Source organism: Elaeis guineensis, chromosome 5, assembly GCF_000442705.2.
Source record: "Elaeis guineensis isolate ETL-2024a chromosome 5, EG11, whole genome shotgun sequence".
NCBI lineage: Eukaryota > Viridiplantae > Streptophyta > Magnoliopsida > Arecales > Arecaceae > Elaeis > Elaeis guineensis.
In genome coordinates, this window is record NC_025997.2 from 111,696,675 (window position 1) to 111,724,353 (window position 27,679).

General features: G+C 35.3%; 1 protein-coding gene across 2 annotated transcripts; it reads right to left on the bottom strand.

Annotated features, from left to right (window-relative positions):
* Window positions 1-1,721: 1,721 nt before the first annotated feature.
* On the bottom strand, window positions 1,722-17,033 carry LOC105033912 (nudix hydrolase 16, mitochondrial). 2 transcript variants are annotated; one of them, XM_010908903.4, is made up of 4 exons: window positions 16,714-17,033; window positions 14,321-14,435; window positions 5,741-5,824; window positions 1,722-2,295 (listed from the first exon to the last, which is right to left on the bottom strand). In XM_010908903.4, exons 1-4 carry the CDS (start codon window positions 16,752-16,754, stop codon window positions 2,002-2,004), a joined length of 534 nt encoding a protein of 177 aa, XP_010907205.1. In that variant the 5' UTR covers window positions 16,755-17,033; the 3' UTR covers window positions 1,722-2,001. The 2 variants fall into 2 exon arrangements, with proteins under 2 accessions (XP_010907205.1, XP_010907194.1); XM_010908892.2 differs by having other exon boundaries at window positions 16,684-17,032.
* Window positions 17,034-27,679: the final 10,646 nt, after the last annotated feature.

The window sequence follows — 27,679 nt, forward strand, 5'->3', positions numbered from 1 at the left end:
CACTTGGATACTCCGTCTGCTAGGATTACATGCTAGTATTTCAATACCCTATCAGTGGAGGTTATATATTAGTACTTCGATATCCTACCATTTGGGAGTTATGTGATGGTACTTTGACTGAACTCATATTTTGTCCTAGGTACAAGTATAAATATGACCATAGTTTATACCCATCAAGATGAATCGGATGTTTTTAAAGAAATTAGTTTATGAATAAACTATAAGTTTTGGAAAGGTTGAATTCATGTGCATATTATTTTGATAGTGCTCTATATTTTGAATTAACATACTCTATATATTTATTTTCAATATACAATTATTGTTTGATTTATCTAGCTAGAGTGTTCATTATTTATTGGGTTGTTTAGCTCATTTTTCTATAGTTTACTATTTCTATGGATTCAAAGAACTCGCTTAACTCAAGGATTCATTATAAGAGAATAATTAGAAACAGAATTTGATATCTTTATTTTAGATTAAGATTTATTGAAGTTTGATGTAAGCTTTTGGAATATTATTTAGCAAGATATTTGATTTAGTTATTTAAATTAAATTTGAATGTTAATTATTGATTATTTATTTTACTATTTCTTTATGATATATGAGATTCTTTTCATACTTATGAGGATAGTTTTTTATGAGTATGCTGTAGTTGCCGTGACTCCTAGCTTGCAATCTCAGGCTAGGAGTGTGATAGTTGCAAACAGGTTCCTTCATAAAATCTAGCCAAGATGCTATCCAACTCTTGGTTTGAATTGTGACCAAAGTTAGACTAATTTTTCTATTGAGGCTTGGAATTGCATTATTCATAATGCAAACAACCATAGATTAATCCTGATCTTACCACAGGCGCTTGCCAATAAATTGGATGATGTGTGTAAAACTGTGAATTGTTTGTTTCTGCAAGTCCATCCTTTTCACATGTAGTTTTATAGTACATGTAATTTTAGATAACTCTAGCAACAGCCAAGTCATACTTTTTCTAATATTATGACATATCATTTGCGGGAAAACCAGATGGTCAGTAATGCCTTTGCAAGATCGGTTTAAATCATTCTATTGCACCATAAAATAGACGTATAATTAGGAGTACTAATGCAAGAGTATTCAGGTTAACTTGATGTCGCTTCATTATATCATACGGTTGCACAGACTACAGATAATCTGAAGAAAGCCTGATGTTAGGCTACCCAGTCTGGAGTCTCTACCATGGGGCTCAGTATAGATGAGGCTGAATAACTGGTTGGATACAACTTAATTTTGAAACCAAAGTTAATCAGCTAATTTTTCTGCGGGAATTCAAGATTAAGCATGCATTAGCGATCATTCATATGCATGAAAACAGATGACTCCAGTTTTAGGTCTAGAATCCAGGCTTAACCTACATCCAACATGCGGCCAGCTGGAACTGCCCTTTGGACAATATACACTGACCTGAACGTCAAGAACTAAGAAAGTTAATTTCCATTTCTACTCCTGCGTTACATTCTTGCAAGCTTGCAAATGCACATCTTAATTTGCAAGTAAATCACATGTTCATGCAAACTAAATTCTGCATGCTGAAAATTGCGGTCAATGGTGCCAGAGACAGAGTCAAGGCAGATAAAAAGTTAAAGAGGCTTCTAACATTTTCTTTGGATCAGATATGACCTAGTTTGATCAAAAGAAACACAATTTGATCATAAGGATCATCAGAAGACACATGAGCAAGAGCATTAGAATTCATCCACAAGCATCTTTACTGGAGGGCAAAAGGCATGTCCTTAAGATTGTAGACTCATTAAATGCAGAAACATCAATAGTCAGGCAGTACAAGGCCTACTAGTGAGAAGTTGTCAAACGGTTACACATCAGAAGAGCACTGGTGTTGTTTCTGTTTTTACTTAAAAGGGAAAACATTGCGCTAGTCCATTCAAAGTAAACATCTGGAGATTGGTGTTGTTTCTGTATCTTCAAGAAACAAAAGGAAAAAAAAAAAAGTCTGGCACTCTCAGAGCAGGTTCATCTTGCTGGGCTGGGACTGATGGTTCCAGGATCACCCTCTTCAGCACTCATCATGGTATTGGCATGCCACTTTGAGAATCCCTCAATAAGAGCTACCTGCATCCATGGATGCCTACATTGCTCCAGTGCTTCAGGAATGGTAAGCCATCTCCGCTGGCGCATGCTCTGTTCTGGCCATGAGCCAAGCTCCTCCTTGACATGCATAGCAAACATTGCAGCTTTGCACAGGCCATCTGGGCAAAACTCATCTTGATGACTTTTGCTTTTGAAGTAATAGAATCCCAAAAATTCCTGGATGGAAACACAAACCAATTCTTCAACTCAAACAATAAAAAGGAACAGCTGTCCAGGGCAAAAAACGAAACAAGTGTAGTCCATAGAACCCAAAAAACATGAACTCGAGCATCAGATGAAGAAAAAAACATCAGTAACAAATACAAACGAATCTGTACAGTGAGAATATAGGAAGATCAGCAAGTCTTATCTTTTAAATGTATGCTTTCCAATCAGTCGAAGTAAGGGTTAATACTCCGAGTAATGTATTTTTCCCAAACTCTTGCTTAAATAAATAGCTTTACATAGTTAAGAAAATAGCTATTAGCTATCATCTAAGAAAATAGCTATTAGCTATCATCCCCTTACCTAGTATTATGACTCTGCTTCATTTCAAATTCCATCAACATTTAATCCCTCCTCATGCTCCACCCTTCTTATTTCTTGATCTTTATAAACAGTTCAAGAATGCTCTGCTTGGCAGTTGAAGGCAAGGAAGGAAGATTTCGGGACTCTGCTTAGTGAACAGGTCAATTATTAAGGACCTTCAATCATTGTTGTGAGTCCTTCACTTTCGTTATATCGATGTCGGTTACCTCAAGAAATAGAAGGAGAGGTCTAATCAGACATGCTGCTTCTAACAGAGGGATTATATCCAAGAATCAGGATCCTCAAAGCTTCAGTAACCTCTGAACCATATCAGATGGGGTAACACCTATGTTTAGTCTCCTTGCTCCTTTATGACTGACCTTAAATTTTACCATGCCTCCAAGTACTTAGGGCTGCAAAACTACGATTACTGAAACCAATTAAATGCCCACATTTTAATGTGCAGATAACTATTTGCGCCTTTTTGTAAATTTTAAACATATTCTATGATCAATCCTGTAAAAGGATCAGATTTAAACCAGATCAGTCCAACTCTAACATATCACAGAAAATCTGATCTAAGTCGGAGATGATATGAACATTCAGTTTAAGTTCAACCCTGATTGGAGTATGTGAAGAATTTGATATCTGACCTAGTTCCCTCTTCTTTACATCAGTTTTTTTTTTCTTTTTCTTTGTTGTGGTTTGGTGGCCAGGGCAGTGGAAAATGGTGAAGGCTGGTGCAAGACCCAACCTTCGGAGCCATCATATAGTTGGAGGGGGAGAAAGATAGGGGGAGAGCGAGGGACAGAGGCTTGGGTTAGGCCGTAGGTAGTTTATATGTATGACATAACAATGTTATGTCTTAGTCAAATTAGATTGGGTTGCCATGAGAGAAAGTCAACTCCTATCCAAATTCAAATCCATTGATTACCAGATCATTGTTAGATAACTGGATGCAACTCCCCTAGTAGATCAAGACCATCAATTGAATTTGAATGAAAATCAGATCTGTTGATAGGCTGAAGTGCAGTGCAAAAAACAACATCTAGAACATACTGCCTCCACTTCATCCATCCTAACTGATGTTTCTTCTTTCTTCTAAAGGTTCTGATGATTCATCAACATCTTAATGGGAGCCTAAAAGAAGCAGCTATTAATTTGTAGCAACCCTCATATTATGATCAGAAATATGTTGCGCGAGATAAAGCTCCTAGAAAAAGGATTATTAATCTTTGACCTTTGTTGTTTCTAGTTCTCTTTTACTAATTTTTCTCCTATACGTTGTCAATTAATTCACAAGTATCTCTTGCTCCTTTGCCCAAGAGAGAATGTACAGGGTATTAATAGGCAAATTCTACTGACATAGTTCCCCCTCAATTAGAAGAATACAACTTTGGAATTCCATATATGCAACTATAGGAGTGCTTATGGACGTTTATGACATAAAATTTCCAGTGCTCATACACAAATTCAAGCAGCTGTACCATATTAGCTCATACACAACTTCTAGCAGCTGTACCATATTAACTCATACACACTTCTATCACCTGATCTCTAAATACCTAAGTGCACCACCCCCACCCATATGCCCTATTCCCAACTTAAAACTTTGACCCTCCCAAGATAAAATAAAGCTTGTTTGCCATGCCTAGGCACCACCCTGGCTCCAAGAACCCCTATCATCCAGAAATTCCCAACACCGCTCTCCCTCTGCCATCCTTTGCCTCCAACAGCCTTCCCTGCATCCCTCCACCTTGTAATTTTACTCATGGCTAGTCAGGATCCATAATTGAAGACAAAAATCCAATATTCTTAGAGATGGATTAGATGTTGTTTAGTCAGTTACAGTTACCAAATTACACATGGCTATCAATTTTGCTTTGAAACCACATAAAATATGACTCAAATCCAGCAACTGCCTCCCCTATATCAAATTGCACATGCCTTCTATATCTTTCGACATGTGTTGACTTGCTATTGTTAGGCCAATCCATACTGTGCACCTTGACTGCTAGACGCATTTTGTGCAATGTTAATATTATGCAGTGTTTTTACCTATCAGATGAAATTCAAAATGTAAGATTGGTTTATAAAATCATAACACAGATTTTGAAGACTCACATGGTTTTTCATCTTCACAGATCTTTAATAGTCAAAAGCAGGGGACAAAGTTTTCCTAGTCTCTTTCTCAATCTGTAAAATTTACATTTTTATTCAGAAGTTTGCACGTCTCCTATGTTGACCTGGGCCAAGTATCAACACTCTACACAACTGCATCGGATATTGGTGATATGATCGGGACACACAACATTTGAAACTATAAGCTTAACACAAATGGTCAAATGCATTACATTCTCAGTTTCTCACAACAAATGATATTAGTTAGTATTAATTTGGCAGCAAAATTAGCAGAATTTATTGCATGACTGAGATAGAGAATAGAGCAATACTAACATGCCAAACCATGTAATGTATTCCATTTGCTAAAAATTGAAACCATTTCAGAATGTCATTAACGTGATTGCACGCACATCATGGGGTAATCAAACATCAAATACTCAGATCTGTCTAGCACATTGGTCGTTGAGCAGGTTAGCACAGGTTTATCCTGAATAGAGTGTATATATATTTGAGCAAAAGTTGATAAAATACTTTAAAAAATCCTGATAATACATATAAAGAGCCAAAACTATCATTTACTTGAGTTATAAGCACAAGCCACTACATGAATGCTGAGGACTGTGTACTCCATAAAATATCCAAAGGCTCTACGTATATCAGATGAATATGCTTAAAAGGTCATGCTTTAAAATTTCAAAAAAAAAAAAAAAAAATCACCTGGCTTTGAATTTTCTTTATTAAAATTTCTCTAAGATTTCCTGCAGGGGAAAAAACTAGTGAGGCTTCCTTGGTAATCAAACTTCATGTTGAGCTAATCAAATTTTCTAATGTGCAAGGTATCAGTATCACACATATAATGAGCACCATCCATGTAAAGTCATTAAAACAATTGCCTCTATTTTCATGTATACATTTTGTTCATACAAACTAAGGCGCATTCCAGGATGAAAGAACAACAACAATGCCATACCATTATATCCCCTCGAATACCTGCTTCTTCAAGAGCTTCCCTTACAGCAGCCTCTTCAACAGTTTCATCATTTTCCCACCCTCCCTATGAAGAAAAGATAATTATAGTAAAAAGCTCGAGCAACCTCATAAATAATAAAAGTCAAACAAGAGACCAAAAGGAAATACCCACCCATGTGAATTATATGAGACCATGAGGATGAGAAACAAAGTAATAATAATGTTACACGACTCAAGAATAAAATTAGCATGAAAGGACCCTTCCAGTATCATGATTTGGCAAGAAAATAAAGAGCCATTTAGCAAAATGGACAGAAGGAAATGTGTCAGTAGAATATACTAATGAAGTGGAAAACTGCCTTTCTCTTACTTTTAGCTGCTTCTGGGTTACTATAACCCCCATACTTCAACAGTTCAACTTTAAGACTTGGTCTACCACCACATGGAACTTGGTGGCAGTAAAATTCAGAAACAGGTTTTCACTTAGTGATGCAGCCTAAACCATGGTCCATAAAGACCATAAGAAAAGTTTATGCAGGAATATAGAAGTCAGGGAAGTAGCAACATGAAGGTACAAGGCTGGAGCTTTGGAAGCTAAATTTCATTCTTTTTTCTAAAAGAAATGGTTGTCAAAGTTAAACGGGTTACAAAGTTAAAATGGGGATAAACCATATTTTGCTCCTGTCTTCCATGGTTATATATTTCTCAGTTGTGCATCACCTTCTAGAGAATATTAGATATTCCGCTTCACAATATTCGTAAATTTTACAGTGTGGGAAAAATGCAATGAAGGGAAAAGAAACCTTGTTATACAGTTCATGTTTACACAAAGATAGAGACAATCAGAACAGATGGCATATATCTTCTTAAATATGATGGTCACCAACAAATGTATGTAATATGATCAATAATAGGAAAAAAAATTAAGAACATTTTGACAGAAAATAGGACAAATAACATAATGCCTGCAAGCAAAGCATCTAGCATGGTTGAATGACAACAAGTACTGCATCGATAATGACACGAAAATCGGCTTCAGACGTGTATCCGAATGTCTAAGTCAGCAAGACAGAAAAATTGAGACATGGGGACACATAGGATAAAATTTAATTAAACTAAATCACATATGTTTTTGTACCTTTAAATATGTTTGTCTAAATATTATAAAACTTAATAACAAAATAATGTTTGTTAATGTCTTTCAATACATATAATTCTCACTCTAGCTTCCCAATTAATTTAGGATAGAAGAAAAATAACATTTGCAAAGTTATTTCAGCACCTATACGGCTATATCCTTGATCATCCTCTAAAAATACCAAATGCTCCTAATATTAAAATGGATTATTAAACTCATCGTTGGGAGAGTTCAGCTTTCTGCCAATGATTAAAGGTGGCAACCAAAAAATTTCACACATATCCAAGTGTCCAATACATATCCAATTTGGATGAATATCCATCACAGAAGTTTGGAGCTGGATGCAACTGTCCAGGTAATGTAGATAATAATTATCAAATTATTTTGAAGCATCAATGCCCTAAAGAGATATAGTCATTTGCTTTAAGATGACATTAATCCATACGCACAAATTCACCTCAGCATTTTATTATCTATGTTAATCATTTATGCGATTCCATTCATTCATTGCATGAAAATCATACCTATAAAACATATCTACCCATCATGCTATTAGCCTACTACAAAGCTCTTATTAGGTAATCATCTGGATGCCACATAGTTCCTTGACTACTAAATTGTATACTCATTCATGGTGGAATTCAGAGAATAACATTCCTTCGCCCTTGTAGAAGCCTTGCTCATACAGATTAAGGTATTAACGGCAGATCTTTTCCAATAAAACCAAAAAAACTATATTTGTCTCATGATGCCAACACTTCCACAACACTCAATGCTTAACTACATAAAAATTTTCTAGATTCTCATGAACAACCCTGCTTCCTAAATCACAGCCAACTGAAAATACCTCCAAATTTTTGCAGCTTTGACAAATCCTTAGAAGCCTAAGTAACCAATTAGCTATCTCAAAACAGAAACTCGACAAATAAGCAAGAGCACCTCAACTTCAGCAATTCATTCCAGATTGATTTGTAGAGTCCAGTTTACAGGAATCACATTAACACAAAATATGTAAGGCCACCTCACTGTTCACTTAAGATAATTTTACATTGCATCAAAATTTAGAAATGGAACCAAAAAACATATGATGAAAGAAAAGAAATTTTGCAGTCAGTGTAAATTTAAAAAAAATGACCTGGATGAGTTTAAGTAGTTGTATGGAGCATAAATAACAATTCAACAAAAAGGAACCAAAAATTTTAAACCAAAGCAAGTGAATGAAAATAATATAGCAAATGAAAGTTAACTGAAATGTTGAGGGGCTACTTGGGTTCAAGGTTGCCAAACATATGTGGCTTCCCATTTGAGTGAGTATTGGCAGAGAGGAAACCAGGGAAGAGAGAAGTGAATAAGAATAAGAAAGCTAACCACCCCATCGGTGATTTCTGGTGTCAGGCCTATCCATCCCTTAGGTTTCCCCTTCCCCCTTCTCCTCTCCTCAATAGATTCCATCCTAATGTATGGTCTATCATAAGGATGTGGCACTGCATATCCAAACAGCCCCTAGATAAATTAATTTCCAAACAACTATTGACACTTGAAAACTGCCACCTATGTTGCCATGATAAACTGAAATATGCACTGGAAACATTGAGAGCAAAGAGCAACAGTAGTGTTTTCCGCGTGCAAGATTACCTCATAGCATCAATATCAAACAATTTTACTTCATAGATGTATGATGGCCAAAGTACACTTATGCAGTTGCATATTGTGCATAGGTTACCATATAATATCATTCTTTGTAATCAAAAATCATATAGAACCATTACTGTAAGTAACAGTTCTCATCGCTTCATGTCTTAAACAGATAAACTTTTCATGTCACATGAAACTGTATTCACAAAACTACAATGGATTGACACATATAATATCTACAAAAAACTGAAACTCCAAAAATCCTAAAAATGCTTAAACTGTTATTGTCAGAAACTTATAAAGTGCTGCAAAATTAATTATTTTTTTTTTAACTACCAGAGAATGAAACCAATAGCCAATATATTAGGTTGAAAACATGCCAACCTTCTGATCACCACAACTTGAATATCATACAGAAAATATATGCATCATAAATAAGTGATAGATATTCATATGCTAAAGTTGTATAAGTAGCCACGTAGACTATATATCACATGCAAAAGTAGATCTGCATTGCTAGTCAAGTAACTAAACCCAAAGAAAATATTTAGTACCATGCACCACCCATTCTAATCCATGTTGAATGGTGCCTGAAAAACAAAAAAATAATGCATGAAATATAGTAGTTCAGGAATACACTAGCAACAGAATACTCTGCGAATAAATCTCCATAGCATCAAATAGTATTAAGGATGTTGGGAATAGGATATGACACTCCAAACACTTCCTTTCTCTCCATCAAACTTAATTATTCAAGAGAGGATGTGCATCTCTGGTCAGTCACATAGTTGCAAAGGTGCATGTTGCAGAAGTTGTCACTTTGTAGCATGTTATTTTATGGACAAGATAACATGCCAATGAGTCAGACCAGAACAAACCCAATTTCAAGCAGATGCAAACCAAGTCTCAGACCAATCAAGTTGGGTCACAGGACAACTTCTATAGCTGACATTGCAATCTGGTGAAGCTCATGTCCGGCTCACTGGACCAAACCAGACTTCAGCCAAGAAAAAAATGACCTAGATGCAAACATAATATGATACTCGACAAGAAAAGCAAGTTGGTTAACTTGAGGTTCAAAATGTAGATCTGAAATATAATGACATACAGTTCAGGTCATGATGGACTGGAAACTAAGCCCCTACACCATTTTCTCACATACAACAAAAGAAAAGAATTGCAGAATACAGCAAGAGGGGACGAATGTCTGACTTCTGACCATCTGTGTTGAAAACAAGATGCAGGTGATCAAGACTGTGTTTTAAATTTACTTGTGTGTCCCAATTGCCCACATGAATTTTGATGCAACTGAAACTCTTTTCTTTAAAATAAAGAAAGGTCTTTTCTCTGCAATATGTAAGTGGAGAAAAAAGAAGCTAAATGCCTGGATATCCTACAGGCAACACAAACCTCAGTTATATTTCTAAAAATTCATCATATTTGGCGTAGACACTCCACTAAAACATGGAGAAAACAAGGTCACAACCTGAGTCATCTACTCAACCAAAAGAAGATTGCTGTGTTTATGACAACAAGAATGAGAATAACACAGAGCCCCTGATGCTTGCATTGTTAAAAGATGAGTATACTTGATGGTTAAGCAACTTAGGATATTAGATATGCTATGAAATAAGCGAATATGATATGCAATAATTGAATTGTCCATTTTATATCACTAGATTATATAATGCAAAAAAAGAAAAATCTCTAGCACGATCATATTAGATATAACTTGTTCATATTTTTCAGAATATATTTTTTTAATTTTCAAGTACTTGTATGATTAATACTAAAATATACGTAATCCAATTTTAGAGCAGGCAAACAATCAAAAAATAAGTGAAACACACATATTTGATTGAGGAACTCTCATTATATAACAATGTAATCAAATTTGTCTCAATGAAATCTCTTATTTCCTCCATTACTCATGTCAACGGCATTTCGTCAAATGTCATCTGACCGTTAATGACACTTGTCTTCTGGATTTCTCCTTCTGGGACAACATTAACAATTCAACTAATTCTAGTTCATATGCCCCTAAACATTCTTATTTCCCAGCAACTTTCTGATGATATGGTACATGGCATACCATGCTTCCATCTGTATCTACACTTTGTTCATCTGCCATTCTTCTAAATAAAACTTGTCCTTAGCTCTTTGTCATTATCGTCAACTTCGCAAATAGTAAATTTTCATCTAAGTTTGCCATTGCTTTATGTTGTTCAGTAGGATTTCTTACCCTTTTATGTCTTTCAAGATCCAAAGAGTATCATTGATAAAGATCAGATGGAATAAAACCTGACTGTGAAAAAATTATGGCCTTGATGATTGTGCTCTACAGTAGACTTCATCCAAACCTTAACCGACTATTAGTACTATCCCTTTTTTACCTTCTCTTTCTAAGTTAGAATATGAAGCCTTTTAACCCAGAAGCATATATAATTTATCTTAGTGGATGAAACTGTTTCATTTACTTTGAATTTTTGCATGCTAAGGTACTTGGAGAGCAAGTCTCAAATAGGTATGCTTTCAGGAACCATCTTAGCTAGAATTGGTCTTCTTTGACGAAATATCCCCACACAACCATTTCTCCATTACTAGATACCAACCTAAATTAGCCCTCGGAAATGTTGTTGAACTCCTGGACAAGTAATTTACACAAAAAAAATGTCCCACATGTAGCCCGGATGGGATGCTTTGGTGACAAAGGCAACCACGGAGACCTGCCATATTTTGGTAGCTTTTGATTCAAGCTCATATCACCAAAGAGCAACCCCTCTAGATTATCCTACATTTCAAAAAGAATCTAGACAAAAGAAGGCAAGGTGTGATGTAGATAGCAAATTCATCTTCGAGATGCAAGCAACCATCCTATAAGTCACACTAAAACCAAATTTCCAATACTATTTTGAAAACTAATTCTAAGAGGTGTTTTTCGGTTGATTAATAGGGGAGCATTAATAGCCTTGAAAAACATAATAGTCAAAAATCTCATGTTCAAAAAAAATAATGGGACAGAAATATTTTCTCATAAATAAAATTGTTTGAATGATTTAGTTCTAGCCGCATATAATGTAACTATTGCATGCTTTCCAACAGGAACGCTAAGATCCTCCTTAAACTTCATACCAAGATCCGCGGAATTGATACTGGGATAGCAGGACCAGTGCCAGTTAGCAGATAGTACAAGTCAAAATGGATCCATACTGGATTGAACCGGCACAAACCGACACAGAAGCAAAGAAAAGAACCAGAGAGGAGGAAGAGAGAGAGAGGAGGGGGAGGGAGGGAGGGAGGGGGAGAGGGTGGCTGGAGAAGATGCCGACAGTGGCCACAGGAGGGCCGTAGGCACGCTCGAAGGGGCGCCAAGGCCCTTATTTCCTCTGCCAAATCGCAGCCAAGAGGGAGAAAGATAGAGAGAGGTGGGGAGTGAAAGAAAATAAGGGACGAAAAGCTGGTGGAGAGGCCGCCGGAGGGCCTCCAACTAGCTTCCATGGATGCCGATGGCGAAATTGCAGCCCGCAGCTCCACTGGCATGGAACAGGGGCAATCGTCCCTATTTCATAAGATTATTTTAAAAAACCACGACCACAATAAATCCAGCAAACCCATCATCGGCTTTACTATTCATTATCGTTTTAAAAATATATATGATAAACAAGGGCGGTCGCCCTTATTCTATGGCCACAACTTCGTCCAATGGCAACGACGGCCATCCGGTGCCTTTCGGCGGTCTTTCTGCCGATTGCGTCTCCCTCTGATACCGTCACTCTCCCTCTCTCTCTATCTCTCTTGATTAAATTTTTTATCGAACGACATAGAGCCACAGAGGCCTCCACGACCCTCCGACGGCGGCGTCCCCTCTTTCCCTCTCCTCTCTCTCTTCCTCTCTTTCCCTCTCTTTTCCTCTCCCTCATCTGATGTTCCGATTGGGAAGGCCAAACCATCCCGATTGATGGCTGGTACGGTTCGAAACACCTTGAACCATCCGGTTCAAAATGGTTCGGCAAACCATGCTTCATACCCTAAAGATTGTTATTTTCCATTTGCCAGTAGATGTACATATTTTGTGTATGTGTGGTCAAGGATATGATAACCAAGAACATCAAGTACTAAATGTGACCATGACCAAGATTAGTCTTAAACTCAAATGTCTATAAGAAAACTAGAAGACAACACCCTTCCCAAAAGCCTTAAACTTCGAAAGCCTGAATGGAAATTTGATCTAAATCAACCAACTCTTTCAATATTAACAAAGTTGACTCCCTTCCTTCCACAATAGATCCACCCCTAAAAATTAATAAAAGAAATAGAATGCAGTGCATGCTTCTTATTCTCCAACTGTATTTTTCTGCCATTGATACAGATGAGAGAGCAAAGATGAGAATATAGTTGGATTTGGGAATGGCAAAGGGGTGTCCTAGTAAGCAATATGATGCAGAAGAATAAAGCATTTGGACTAAACAATTATAAAACAATAGGCCATGTGATAGGCAAAATAAATGGTGTATTTTTTAGTGATGATACCATGACCAGATTCTAGAAGGAAAAAATATAGAATGGAGAACAAATTAAACTAAGAAACAACCATCAAGGGGGCTAATCACTGACAAAATATTAGATCAAGTAGATGCAAGACTAGGAGCAAGTCTTCAATGCAGGTGAACCTTCCCCCAACTTGGCTACATTTACTCTAAAAAACACATAATATACCTGTACATACTATCCAATATAACTGAATTTTTTCATTTAGAAAAGGTATCTTTCTTTTTCATACCTTTCTATTGATCTTTTCTTTCTAATAATTTATCTGCTAATGAAGATTTAAAAATTATCAAATTGAAAAGAAGTACAATATGTCAAAAAAAAAGCAGCACAATATGCAGGAGTTGAGTAGTTACTGCCAATCACATTTTCCAAAAACAGAAATTAAAATCTAACAAGCCAATAATAGATTAAAGCTATTTCTGGTTGCTAAAATGACCTCGGGCTGTGTTCTTGAAGTTTTGAGACATTCTCCCATTTTGCAAATCTCAGCTTTGTTGACATACATATCAACCAGACATAACAATATAACATGTGCAACTTGATATCAAAGATGGTTTTTCCATGAAAACTCACAGGAGAGGTTTGTGTGGTACAAAAAAATGGTTTTGTGTATCATTGGCAGTCAGATGATGAGTATCTTAAAATTAGAGTAGTTATATAGACAAATAATTTCTCTGAGCATGTAAAACTTCAAGTGAGACCGTCCAGATAATTTACACACTCTACAGGAACTTCTTAAGATGTGTTCCATATCATGGTTTCTGAAGGTCTTCCTTAGTATAGGTATTACCTATGGACTTGCAGATTTACTAAACATCGAACACTGAGAGTTAGTCCAATAACAACAAGACAAGATTAGAAGATATAAGTTGTGCTCAAATTTGATGAAAAGCTCGAATACAGAACCACAACCCACAATACATGAGAATAAATGTGGTTGAAGATATTGAAGAAAGGGGAATTAAGTTTTTCGAGACCTTGTGAACAAATTGTGATAGCCAATAAACAAATTGAAACAATTATGGGTTTAATGAGAGGATCAAGCATATTATATTGTCTCTCCACTTGCTAAAGGAAGGTAACATTATGAAACAGTCATACCTCCTTTCAAAAGAGATCAGTTCAGTAGTCTCCTTACAATCAGGTGAATGCTAGTGTATTCAACAAAACATAAGTACAATTGCAGGGCTATATAAGCCTTCCTCTTTTTTAACTACTTGTGGTGGTGATAACAACATACAGCTAGGAATATCATACCTTTGGAAACAGAAGGCCTGGTCCACTTTGTGAATTTATCATAAGAACTTCAATAATATTCTTGGGCTTAGAACCACAACTTTCATCGCACTTTCTATATTTGAATGGTATACATCTGCAGGAAGTGCGATGTGTTAGAAAATATGTTAGCTGAACTATATGTAGCATTCTAAATTAAAATTCAAAAAAAAAAAATCTATAAAAGGTTATAAGAATATTATAAGAATATAAAAGGTTTTAAGAAATCAAGAGCTTTCATACATAATCCTGTCCAAATTTATTAAAATATTTCAATTGTGCATCACCTACACCCAAGCAATTGAGCATAATAAAAAAAAAAAGATTTTAAATCTCATAGGACAGAGGTGTCCTAATTTCTCCATGGAACAAGATATCCCAATGTCCCATCCCATCCCACCCCGCCAATGGTCCCGATAGATATCCTCTATATCTCTCTCCTCTTCTTCTTTCCTTTCTTTCTTTCTTTCGTTATAAGAATATTATGAAAATATAAAAGATTTTAAGAAATCAAGAGCTTTCATACATAATCATGTCCAAATTTATTAAAATATTTCAATTGTGTATCACTTACAATCTAAGCAATTGAGCATAATATAAGCAAGATTTTAAATCCCATGGGACAGAGATACCCGATTTCTCCATGGAACTGGACACCCCATTGTCCCATCCCATCTCGTCCTGGCAATGGTCCTGGCAAATATCCTTTATCTCTCTCCCCCCTTCTTCTTTCTTTTCTTTCGTTTTTCTCTTTGCTTTTCTTTTTCTTTCTTTTTCTGATCCCTTGCTTTCTTTTTGTCCTTTTCCTTCTTCTTTCTCTTTCCTTTCTTCCTTCTTCCCTTCTTTTTTTTCTCTTCTTCCTTCCTTTCTTCCTTTTATTTTTCTTCTTCTTCTTTCCTTTCGCTTTTTCTTTTCTTCATCTTTCCTTCCTTTCTTTTCTCTTTCTTCTTCTCTCTCTATGTGGATGGGTTTTGGAGTCCTAACCCCGTCCCGATTCCATTTTTTCATAGGAACGGGATAGGATGGCCGGAGTGTCCCCATTCCACCAGGATGTTAAACCTTGAATATAAGAACACATCAACTATCACCACTTCGTTCAATATGTAAAGAAAAAAAATCTATAAAAGGTTATAAGATTTATCACATGTTTTAATGCATGTAATATTACCAAGACCTGACTAGTGTTGCAACAATGTTGTACGAATGCAAGTCCAACATTAGACCCTTAACAAGGAGATGTGATTGTCTACCATGTCAAATAGTACCACACTAATTACCACAAGCACAATCATCGGCTGTTTCCAGAAATTTGGACTAACTCCACATGGTTTTCAGATTTTACACATGTTCTCCCGCATTGAAAATGTCTCCAAAAACTTCCTTATTTGGGCTGCATTGTGCATTGCATCAAGCAGAACTTTATGTGTTGCTGACATGCAGTGCCATATAATACCCTAAATAAGCTAAGCAATTCAGCCATCAGCAGCACCACCATTTACCTCAGCAATTTTTGTAGAATAGGTAGAATGCTAAAAAGAACCAACTAATGTTACAAACTAATATGGATTCAACCTCATGATGAGGTTCCATTCTTTGTCTATGAAGCTTAAATAACAAAATCAAATTGGTTCAACCAACAGTTAATTAGATCCTCCAGGCGTTCCTGTTTGAAGTTGCTTTCCAACCGAGCTCTATTATCATCCTAAGCCTTCCGCTTGACCAATCATCTGTAATGGAAGACGGCTTCAACACAAAAGGGAAAAGATATCCATATCGGATCATGGTTAATTTCCCAACTCCCTAAATTTCTTTTTCATTCACCAAACCATTACTAAATTAAAACAATAAAACACGAGGCGAAATCAAGGTCAACTAAGATTTTCGTCCAGATTCAACGTCCATCCACAAAAGGAACGTATACAATTTTAAAAAAAAGGTAATAATTCGATCATTAAGGAATATATAATAAGATCAGCAAAACTATGGATTACGAGCAATCAACCATAATCAATCAATCAATCAAGCATCAATCAACCAATCAACAATGGAATCCAAAAACATGTCGCCTTTGAAAAGAACCATCGATAGAGACAGCGACGATGACAAAATCATCATGCGGAACCACGAAAACAACACCAGAGAGGCAGTAGCACCGATAGTCAAAACGATTTAACAACAAAAGCAATCAATTTTATCACCCAAAGATTGATATCCGGTAACATCATTCATGCATGTATACATCGAGAAGAAAATGTATATTTAAAAAAAAAGGCAAAGAAGTACAAATGCAGAATTGTTTAAAATAGAATATGGGAAAGGGGAGATGAATGGGGAGGAGGAGGGACCCGGCGACAAGGCGACAACCGGCCTCGTACCGCTGCTGATGTCGACCCGTGCGGGCCACCAAATCACACATGCTCTTCTCCCTTCTTACCCCGCCTCTCTCCTTTCCCTCTCTCTCCCTCTCTTTATCGTACTTCACTGGTTCGAAGAAAGAGAAGATACATCACTCCTCTTCTCTCGCCATCCCAGAGATTCGCCCCATTGCCCAAACCCCTTTTCCCAATGCGGCAGCGGCAGCGGCGGCGGAGGCGGCGGCGGCGGCCACCGCGACGAACCCCACCACGGAATAGAAAATGGGAACGCCGAAGAGAAAAGAGTGGGGGCCGAAAAGGGCAAAGGACGGGACATCACAAGAGAGGCGATGGAGAACGTTAAAAAAAAAAAAAAAAAAATCAAGTAAATAATTAATAATAATAATAATGAATGATATCTAGAAAAGTGGTGGTGTGGGGCCGTCCGATGGGCCTGAAGGGGACGGATAAAGGCTGAAAAGTGAAAGCTTTATATGGGCTGCCCCGCATTCGTCGGCGATGACCGAAACAAAGCCGTGGAGAAATTCTTTGTGCACGCGGGCGGTGTAGAAGATTTTTTAATATATATTTAATATATTAATTTTATTATTTAAAATTTTATATGATAAAAATATTTTTATTTTTTGAAAAAATTTATGCCATTTATAATGTAATATAGTTTAAGATGTTATAATACCACTTAAGATATTATAATACGAGAAGAGTATTTTTGTCCAATCATTTTTTAATGCACATTTAATGACTGCAGATCAATTTTTTCGTTTGAAAATTTTGAATGATAAAAATAATTTTATTCTTTAGAAAAAATTATGACATCCTATGCATATTATGAACATAGGTTATTATAATATGGATATAGAATATCATAATTTTTCTAAAGAACAGAAATATTTTTATTATATAAAATTTTTAAATAAAAAAATTGATCTATAGGTATTAAATATGCATTGAAAGGTAGTGACTACGTGGATCAATCGGACGAGACGGTCACTCCACATCGGATTTTCTATACTGCCTGCGATGCACAAAGAATTTCAGCAAAATTATATTGAAATAGTCTGTCGATATAATTGTGGGTCGATAGTATCACTATCCAGTCCCAACCACGACCATCATTCTGAAAAACTATTTTTAATTTTATTATTATTTTTTTGCATCAAAAAAAATTATTGTTACCGGACTTAATAGGATTAGGATCATCATCCTTTCAACTTGGGCTGCAAAATGTGTATCTATTTCTTGTGCTTGGATCAGGTATGGTTTTGTTTGGACTTATAGGCATCGTTATTATTTTTTCTTAGACGCTATAGTTTTATCATTATTCTATGATTATATAGTTTTTGTATGAAAATTTTCTTCTCTACCTCAGATACAATGCATATATCAACCGTAAGTATAACATTGAGGCTCTGTTTGTTATTGCAATAATTTTCTGCATTGTTTTCAAAAATCTAAGGAAGGCAATGAACCAGCGTGGACAAATATGTATCGTAGCAATATTTTATATTTTTAGATAAATTTTTTATCAAAATAATATTTTTAAAATAAATTATTAAAATAATATTTTTTAAAAATTATTTATCAAAATATTATTTAAAATAAAATCATCCTATCATAGGACAACTTTTCATATTAACTCACCACTCTCTCCGTCAGCTGAGGAACAGATGGACACCAATATGAGTCGCCCTATCATTGGGCGCCTCTATTAGTCACCCTATCATTTTATATTATATTATATTAATATCTTATCTTAATATTATATAATATATATTATTATATAATAGTATATTATATTATTATATTATTGTTATAGTATTTTATTACTATAATATATTATAATAATATAATATATCATATTATAAAATTTATTATAGTATTATAATATAATATTTTATATTATATTATAATATATTATAATATAGTATATTGCATTATAATAATATATTATATAAATATTATTATATATAATAATATATTATATTATTATGATATACTATATTATAGTATATTATATTATTATATTAAATTATATTATTAAGGATGTATTAGGAATGAATTTAAAAGATTATTGTTGTGCTACAAATCAAAACTGAAAACTTATTTTCATAAGTACACCAAACTCCAACCATATAATCTGTATCAAACTCAACAATTAATATTTTGTGGAATCAACAAAAATTGTACCATGTGCGTTCAGATTAAAACATAATTTATAACATTAATTTTAAAAAAATGTAATCTAATAGTTGATGATTACAAATTTTTTTAGCAAAAAAAATATGTACAAGTACCACAACTATCGAGAGACGTATATATCAAGATACTGAGGCCTCCTCTGTGTCCGCCTCTCGTAAATGTGTGTCACCTCTGGCTTCTGTCGTGATGGCTCAGCTACGATATCGATCGGTGGGGAGGAGGTGCTAGTGTGCTCGGTCATCAACATATGCCTGACATCTACCTCAGAAAACTCTGAGTTGACCCCTGCCTTTCGCCCTCCCATGCTGATCGACGTGCTGCTCATCGATTTGATACGATGTGTCTCCTGGCTTGCTTATCCTCTGTAATATAGATGCATTATTTATGGGGAGGTCAAAGTCCGAAAAGCCAGGGTATGAGATGTGTTGGGCATATGATGAGATATTCGGATCATCCGTCGATGGTGCAGTCTGAAGTCGTCTATTCTCTAAGACTACTCACGTAGTGTCGATAAGACCATCCATAACATCAGCAAGTGCTCGATCTTTGCATCCAACAGTGATCGAATAGAAGCCGCTCCTTGTCCGGTGGTAAAGCGAAGCGATCCTCTGAAACTATCAGTATGAAAGGGAAAATAAACATTATTCATAAGTGTAATAATAACAATATAACAAAATGGGGTAAAAGTAAAATGTACTTATCACAATGTCCATCACGCTGTCCGAAGGATGGAACCTCATCTCGGGCTGCCCACTCATCAATGGCGAGATGAATCGCCTAGTGATACTCCTATACCACATCACATATGGATCATAATAATCCATCATGGAGAGCATGGGTGGGCCATCCACAATCAAATCCTCCCACTGTTCCCATGCATCAATATGCTTCCGATGCTCTCTACCCCAATTATGGTGATGCCATCCTTATCGATCCAAACTGTGGAGACCATCGTGAGTGTCACATAGTGGGGGGATGCCCTGATGTATGCCAAATTGTCGCATCATGTGCTTTGGACAATAAATCTCTACGGTGTCGAAGAAAATGAAAGGTGCACGTGTCCTCTACACAATGCTCCCTAGACTTCAACTGGCATCCATTTAGAGCTGGCATCCATTTAATTTTTATCTAATCTTATTTGTGAATATCCTGCCGGTCTTCCTTTTTCGTGCTGTAATTACATATTTTACGCTAAACCACTTTGACAAACATTCAAAGGAAAGACAAACAAGAGCGGTAATGGACAATGAGCGAGCCTCCTTCAACACCTTATTGAAGCTTTCAAATAGATTGGTATTCATTATTTCATACTTATATCCACCTATATCATGCACCAGCGATCATTTACTCAGATCGTCAAGTGGATATGTTTTCAAATATTGGAAGCAATTGGACCATATTCTCTTAATGTGTTGCATGTTCCGATCAAACTTTCAAAACTGATTTTGGCTTGCAGTTTTATGGAAATAAGTCAAAAATGCAGCATCATAGAATCGACCGTTTAGATTAGCCTCAATATGTCTAAGACATAATCTATGATACTTATATGGTGCTGTCCATCCAATAGATTCATTTGAAATAGTAGCTAATATTTTTTTGTGTCGGTTTAAAATTATATCAATTCTCATACGGTCACGTGCCACATAATAGCATAACTACTATAAAAATCATGACCAACTACTATGACTCTCGCCTTCACAAATGACAAATGCTAGAGAATAGATACTCTCATATTCATCACTTTCCACAGCTATCATGAGAGTACCTTTATATCGACTGTATAGATATATTACATCGATATTAATCAGTGGACGATAGAATTAGAAGCCCTGAATGCATGAACGGAATGCCAAAAAAACTCAATGGAATACCTCTGTATTTACCTCTATTGTAGAAAATTTTGCAAAATCTACTACGATCTCTTGGTTGGCATAATAAACTGCAGCTAATCAAGGACCCAATATGTTATAGGACTCTGTCCAATCTCCAAACAGCTCGCCCATAACAAGTTATTTAGCTATCCACCTCTTGCTGTAAGATACCTCATACTGCCATGTATCACGTACATAAGCTTGGCAGGCTGATATGGATATGGATATCTCTATCCTAACTGATCCTCTAATGATATTAGCAACCATGTATAGGGCTGTTCATCCAGTTTTAATCGATCTGACCCGAATCGAATCGATCCGATCCAAAAATAGAATAATAGAAAAATAAAAATCGAAACTGATCTGAATAAGAGAAGAACCGAACCGAAATCGAATTGAAAATTTTGATTTGGTTCAGTTCGATTATTTGATTTTTTTATTTTTTTATTTTTAATTATTTATTTTTGATACAATATATTCAAATAATTATTATCGATTCATTGTTAGTTTGTTACATTATATTTAATTAAATTCAGGATCTATTGAATTTATTGTTTGGTAATTTCTTACATTAAAAATTCATAATTGATAAATAATGGTACATTGATAATTGATAAATGATAAATCGATAATAAATAAAATGTAGCATATCAAAAATCATATTATCTACAATACAAACAAACAATTAAGCATTACAGTAAATTATAATAATAGACCAAATCTAATATCCAATCATCCATCTATGTAACCAACAAGCTCTTCAATAGTAAATAATATAAATTTAAATTATGACTTTAACTTTCAGTTTGATTTTCGAGTTTTTTGATTTTTAACTGAATCGAATCAAAAATCAAAATTTTTGAAAATAAAAATCGAATCGAACTATATTCGATTCAATTTTTTAATTTGATTTGGATTGGTTTTCAATCTAAAACTGAATTATGAATAGTCCTAATCATGCGTGCATCAAGCTGTGAATGATCTCGCATATATGTATTCAAACATGTGTGTGGCCCTTTATATATCGTAATTGTTACCCAACTATGCAACCCAAGAGGGGGGATGAATTGGATTTTTAAAATTTTAAAGTTAATTTAGAACCACAAGGATTAAGAAATAATAAGCAAGTTATGTGTAGTAAGTGGTTTAAGCTAAGTGTAGAAATAAGATGCAATAATGTAAGAAAATAAAAAAATTTAGATAGAGAGCAAGTATGCACACCACAAACAACCAAGATTTATAGTGGTTCGGTGCCAACCTTGCACCTACATCCACTCCCCAAGCTCCTACTTGAGAATTTAAATCCACTAAATCGTATTCAACAAGAATACAACGTCGGTACCTTCGACTCTAGCTATCCTAAGCTAGAACATTTATTTCTCGGATACAAGCCAACCCAATACAATCCGATTCAATGTATTCAGCCTCGACCATAGACAATATTTTTAGATTTGAATGAAACTTTTATGTGTTTACCTAATTGGCATGCATCACAAATTCTATCCTTTTCAAAATTCAATTTAGGTAAACCGGTAACCAATTTTTTTTTAATAAGTTTTAAAAGTGAATGCATGCTAATATGTGTAAGCCTACAGTGCCAAAGCCAACTAGTCTCATTAATTTTGGCATTCAAAGCTACTAGGCATTACAAGTTTATCTTGAAAAGATCATTCAAATCTACTATATAAACATTACCATGTCTATGCCCAATAAATTTAATGCCTTCATCATTGGGACTAGTTATTATACATAATGAAGATTCAAAAATAACTTTGTACCCTTTATCACAGAATTGACTAATACTTAATAGATTATGTTTCAAACCATCTACTAATAAAATATTTTCAATATACTTGGAGGGAGTGATACCAATGTTACCTATATCGATGATCTTTCCTTTGCTATTATCTCCAAAGGTGACCATCCCTCCATCTTTTACATCAAGTGTGATGAATTGAGATTCATCACCGATCATGTGTCTTGAGCATCCACTATCAAGATATCATTTTTGATTTGTTCCTTGGGATGCAAGACACACCTGCATGCAAAAATCAAGTTTTCACTTTAGGTACCCAAGTTTTCTTGGATCCTTTTTGGTTAGTCATAATGATTTTTTTTGGAACTCATATTTTTTTCACATTAGAATTTTCAGATTTGTTAGAGAAATAAGTATAGGATTTGTGTCCTACTTTACCACATTTAAAGCAAGTAATATTTGAAAACTTGTTGCTTGATGAGTTCGCATAGATATTTTTTAAAAATTTTTATTTCTTTAAAGGGTTGTAGCCAAGATTGGCTTTATCATAAACGGTCTTTTGATTATCAAGTATCATTTGAAGTTTAGTTGAACTAAGAGTGAACTTTTCTACTATAGGTTTTAACTTAGCAATTTTATTTTTCAAGTTTAGATTTTCTTGTGTCAAGACCAATTTTTTATTTAAAATAATTTTATTTTCTTTTAGTAAAGATTGATTATTTGATTTTAATTCTTTATTCTTTATCCCTAACTTCTTTAGATCATCAACTAGATCATAAAATACTTCTTGAAGTTCTTCAAAAGTAAAGTCATCAGGAGTTTCAACATTTACCTCATTTTTATGTGCCATAAGGCACAAGTTGGCTTGCTCATGTAAATCTTCTTCTTCGGAGCTTGACTTATCACTGTCACTCCATGTAGCTACCATAGCCTTTTTCTTATACTTCTTAGAGCTCTTCTTAAGTTGTGGACATTCAGACCTAAAGTGTCCTGACTTTTTACATTCATAATAAATAAGGAGCTGCTCCTTATCCTTCTTCTTGCTATGCTCTCCTTTTATAGGTGGCCTCTTCCTCATCTCTTATTTTTTTTTTCAAAAATCTTTTAAATTTTTTAGTGATGAGGGCTATTTCTTCATTTTGCTCTTCATTTTCTATTTCATCAGATTTTTCATCGAGTTGAGCAGTGGATTTGAGGGCGATTGTCCTCTTCTTCTTGACATCTTCTTCTTGATGTTGTTTCATGCTTAGCTCATGTGTCATTAGCAATCCTAGAAGCTCCTCCAAGGGTAAGACATTCAGATCTTTGGCTTCTTAGATTGCGATCACTTTAGCCTCCCAAGTTCTTGATAAAGACCTAAGAATTTTTCTCAAAAGATCACTGTTAGAATAAGACTTATCAAGACTTTTTAGACCATTAATAATATCCATAAAATGAGTAAATATTTTAGTTATTGATTCACCATGCTCCAAAAGAGTTCATATTTGGACACAAGCATGTTAATTTTTGATTTCTTAACTTGATTAGTGCCTTCATGTGTTACTTCTAATCTATCCCATATTTTCTTAGCTGACATGCATGTTGAAATTCGATTAAATTTATTAGCATCTAAGGCACAATATAGAACATTCATGGCTTTAGCATTGAGTTGAGCCATTTTTTTGTCAACCTCATCCCATTCTCTTTCGTATTTGGTTGATTCTACACCATTAATTATCTTAGTGAGTGTGTGCGGTCTATTAACTATGATACTCCACATATCATAGTCAAGTGCTTGGATAAAAATTTTCATCCGAGCTTTCCAATAGGTATAGTTTGATCCATTGAAAAGTGGAGGTCGGTTTGTGGACTGCCCCTCGGCTAGTAAAGCACCAACTTGAGTTGCCATAGATCTTTAGCTCTTTGATGGTTAAATCAAAGTAGGACTAGAGCACCAAGCTCTGATACCACTTGTTGCCCAGCTATGCAACCCAAGAGGGAGGATGAATTGAGTTTTTAAAATTTTAAAGTTAATTTAGAACCACAAGGATTAAGAAATAATAAGCAAGTTATGTGTAGTAAGTGGTTTAAGCTAAGTGTAGAAATGAGATGCTAGAATGCAAGAAAATAAGAAAATTTAGATAGAGAGCAAATATGCACACTACAAACAAACAAGATTTATAGTGGTTTGGTGCCAACCTTACACCTACATCCACTCTCCAAGCTCCTACTTGGAAATTTAAATCTACTAAAACGTATTCAACAAGAATACAATGTCGGTACCTCCGACTCTAGCTATCCCAAGCAAGAATACTTATTTTTCAGGTACAAGCCAATCCAATACAATCCGATTCAAGGTTCGGACTAATCTTTTCAAGTTTTGAAATCCTTTCAAAACTAAAATTAAAGACAAAAACAGAGTATGACAGTTAATCACATGGAAATACAATTTTAGCTTCTTTAATGAGCAAATAAAACTTTAAATATACTTTACACAATAAGGAAGAAGCTTTTCTGATTTTTTTCAAGATTGTTGAAGACTTGAATGAGCTCTTGAAGGATTGGTGAACTTGAAATGAAAGCTTCTTTTACTTAAAAAGAATTTTTTGTTTAGGGCTGAAATGAATGCTTGAATAACTTTGAAAACCTTATCTTTTTTCCTCCTTTAAGACCCTTTATATCTTCAATGGATGCTAGAGAGTGATCTGGACTAAAATAGAGCCGTTAGAGTGTATTAAATGAGCATTAAATATGATCAAAATGAGCTAAAAAACTAACCGTTACGGAGATTTTTCATCGCAGGGATCGACTCATAGGGTCGACCTCTACACAGGGGTCGACTCATAGGGTTGACCTCTGTGGTGCAGAACAGAAAATCACTGTTCTATATCTTTGACCTCCACAGCAACAGAGATCGACTCATAGGGTCGTCCCCTTTGAGTGTGCCAGCCAAAAATAGCATGCCGTTCAGTCCCTTGTGACAGGAGTCAACTTATAGGGTCGACTCTTTTCTTTAAATTTGATTTTCTCTCAAAATATATATCCAAAAAATATGAAATTACCTCCAATAGATCACAAATCTTCTGTTCTTGCTTTTGAGACTCTCGAATCAGAACTTGATAAAATTATGATTTTGCTTCTGAAATACAATAAATCTTTTTTCAAGCCAAAATTATTAGTAACCCCCTCAAATGTATTGTAATCATCAAAATCAATTCATGGAGCAACAGTAATCTTCCATCTACATCTTGATTCGAAGGAATACATGGAGATACTAACTGTAAGTATCAGACTGTTTACACACGATACTCCATTTAACTCTATCAGACTCGATGACTTTGAAAGGATGGTGGGTGCGAATGGCATATTGTTTTACGGTACGTTAGACTTATTTTTTTGATTCAAATACCATTCTCTTTCTTAACTCTTTACTTCCACCAAAGAATAGATGTTCAGGCAATACTCCATGGTATGCAGCTTTATCTCGTCAAATGCATCACCTAGCCCGAATTTAGGAACAAAGGGTGCCTCATGTGGTGGGACATCCTCTTCTGTACTAGACTCTCCACTATCACTATCATCAGACTCTGCATCATCATCCTTATCTTCATCATCAGTAGGATTAGGATCATAACTAACAGTGACTTTATTTTCAAATAAAGTTGTACAGCTATTGTGATTCCCAATCCTCTAAGTCTGGCATATATTGCATGTGGCTGATTAGATGGTACAAGGTCATAAGATTTGTGTTCCATATGCTCCACAACAGTTGTCACATAACTAGGACCGACTCTTACATCATCAAATGCAGTGTTATATAGATATTGATATGCAGACTCTGCCCCTACTATATATTGAAGACTATCAGTTATGGATGTTATTAGTCCACCAACAGTATATACAGGGGTACCTTCATACTCATATCCAGTTTCATCGGCTATTGGAGTTGCATCAGGTAGAGATCTCGCCATCTTCGACTGTGTAAGTGGGGCAGATACAGTCTGAGACATACTCACATGCTGTTCACCACTATCCAAAACTCCTACCATTGTCGGCTCAATGAAAATTTTGATCGCTAAAAAAATTTCTTATAATGGGATGCCTAAGACAGTGTTCGTGTTCTGATCATCTTCAATAGGTACAGCTAAATACTGTCTAGCAGTATGAATCAAAAATCTACATACTAGAAAAACTCTATAGTAATTGAAATTCTATCCAGTGATAGCATAGCAGACCTGCACAAGTTCTTGGTATATTACGTTACGGTCCACCATGATCATTCAGGTCCTTCAACCGCATAATATACACCATTAGCATCACGATTGATCCTTCTATCCCAATGGAACATAACAGTGATAAGACTTGAATCTATTTTGTTTGAACTTATTGTGAGAAGTAACTGCATGAACATATGAACATATGAACATATGTTTACTAGGAGGAAGTACATAACATTTAAAATAGCTTACATAATAAATACATCTTATCATCAACTAATAGGTATAGAAGATTGTTGCTCCAAGAATTGATTTTGATGATCACAAACTATTTGAGGAGACTACTAATATATTTTCTATCTTTGAAGATTATTTTTGTGATATTTCAGATAGTCCAAGAGATTGGATTTGAAAAGCTTTATCAAGTATGCCAAAAATTGAAGTTTCAGCAAGTTAAAGAAGTTTTTGAAGGCTTTTGAGAGTGTCCAAATTGATTTGAATCCATTTGAGAGTGTTTGAAAGTATTCTGATAAGTTTTGGACCTTAAATACATGAAAAATTGGGTTGAAACAAAATGAGATGACCCATCTGGGTCATCTCCTTTTGTTGGGTAGCCGGCATGCTTCATTTTGGCTCATGGCACGCAGTGGGACGACCCATCTGAAACGACCCATGTGATTGGGATGACCCATTTGGGACGACCCCGAAGACTCTGAGGCTAAAACAGAAAGCTGAACTTTCTGTCTGGCCTATTGGGACACCCCATGGGATGTCCTAATGCCAGTGGGACGTCCCATTCTGGGCGAGCTGCATAACAGCAGCTAGTTTTCAGTCTATTTTTTGTGTATTTAATATGCATTAAATACTCTCCAACGATTTTAAACTAACTCTAAGATATTCTCAAGGATAGATAGTGATTATAAAAGCTCTCTTGAAGAAAAAAA

Bases quoted from the DNA above. Each gene is read 5' to 3' on its own strand.
- LOC105033912 (XM_010908892.2), bottom strand. From the start codon at position 16,754: ATGTGTGATTTGGTGGCCCGCACGGGTCGACATCAGCAGCGGTACGAG. The intron at 14,436-16,683 runs GTCCCTCCTCCT...CACTTCCTGCAG, and splicing joins GGTTGTCGCCTTGTCGCCGG to ATGTATACCATTCAAATATA. The intron at 5,825-14,320 runs GTATGATATTCC...TTTTCTTCATAG, and splicing joins CAGGCCTTCTGTTTCCAAAG to GGAGGGTGGGAAAATGATGA.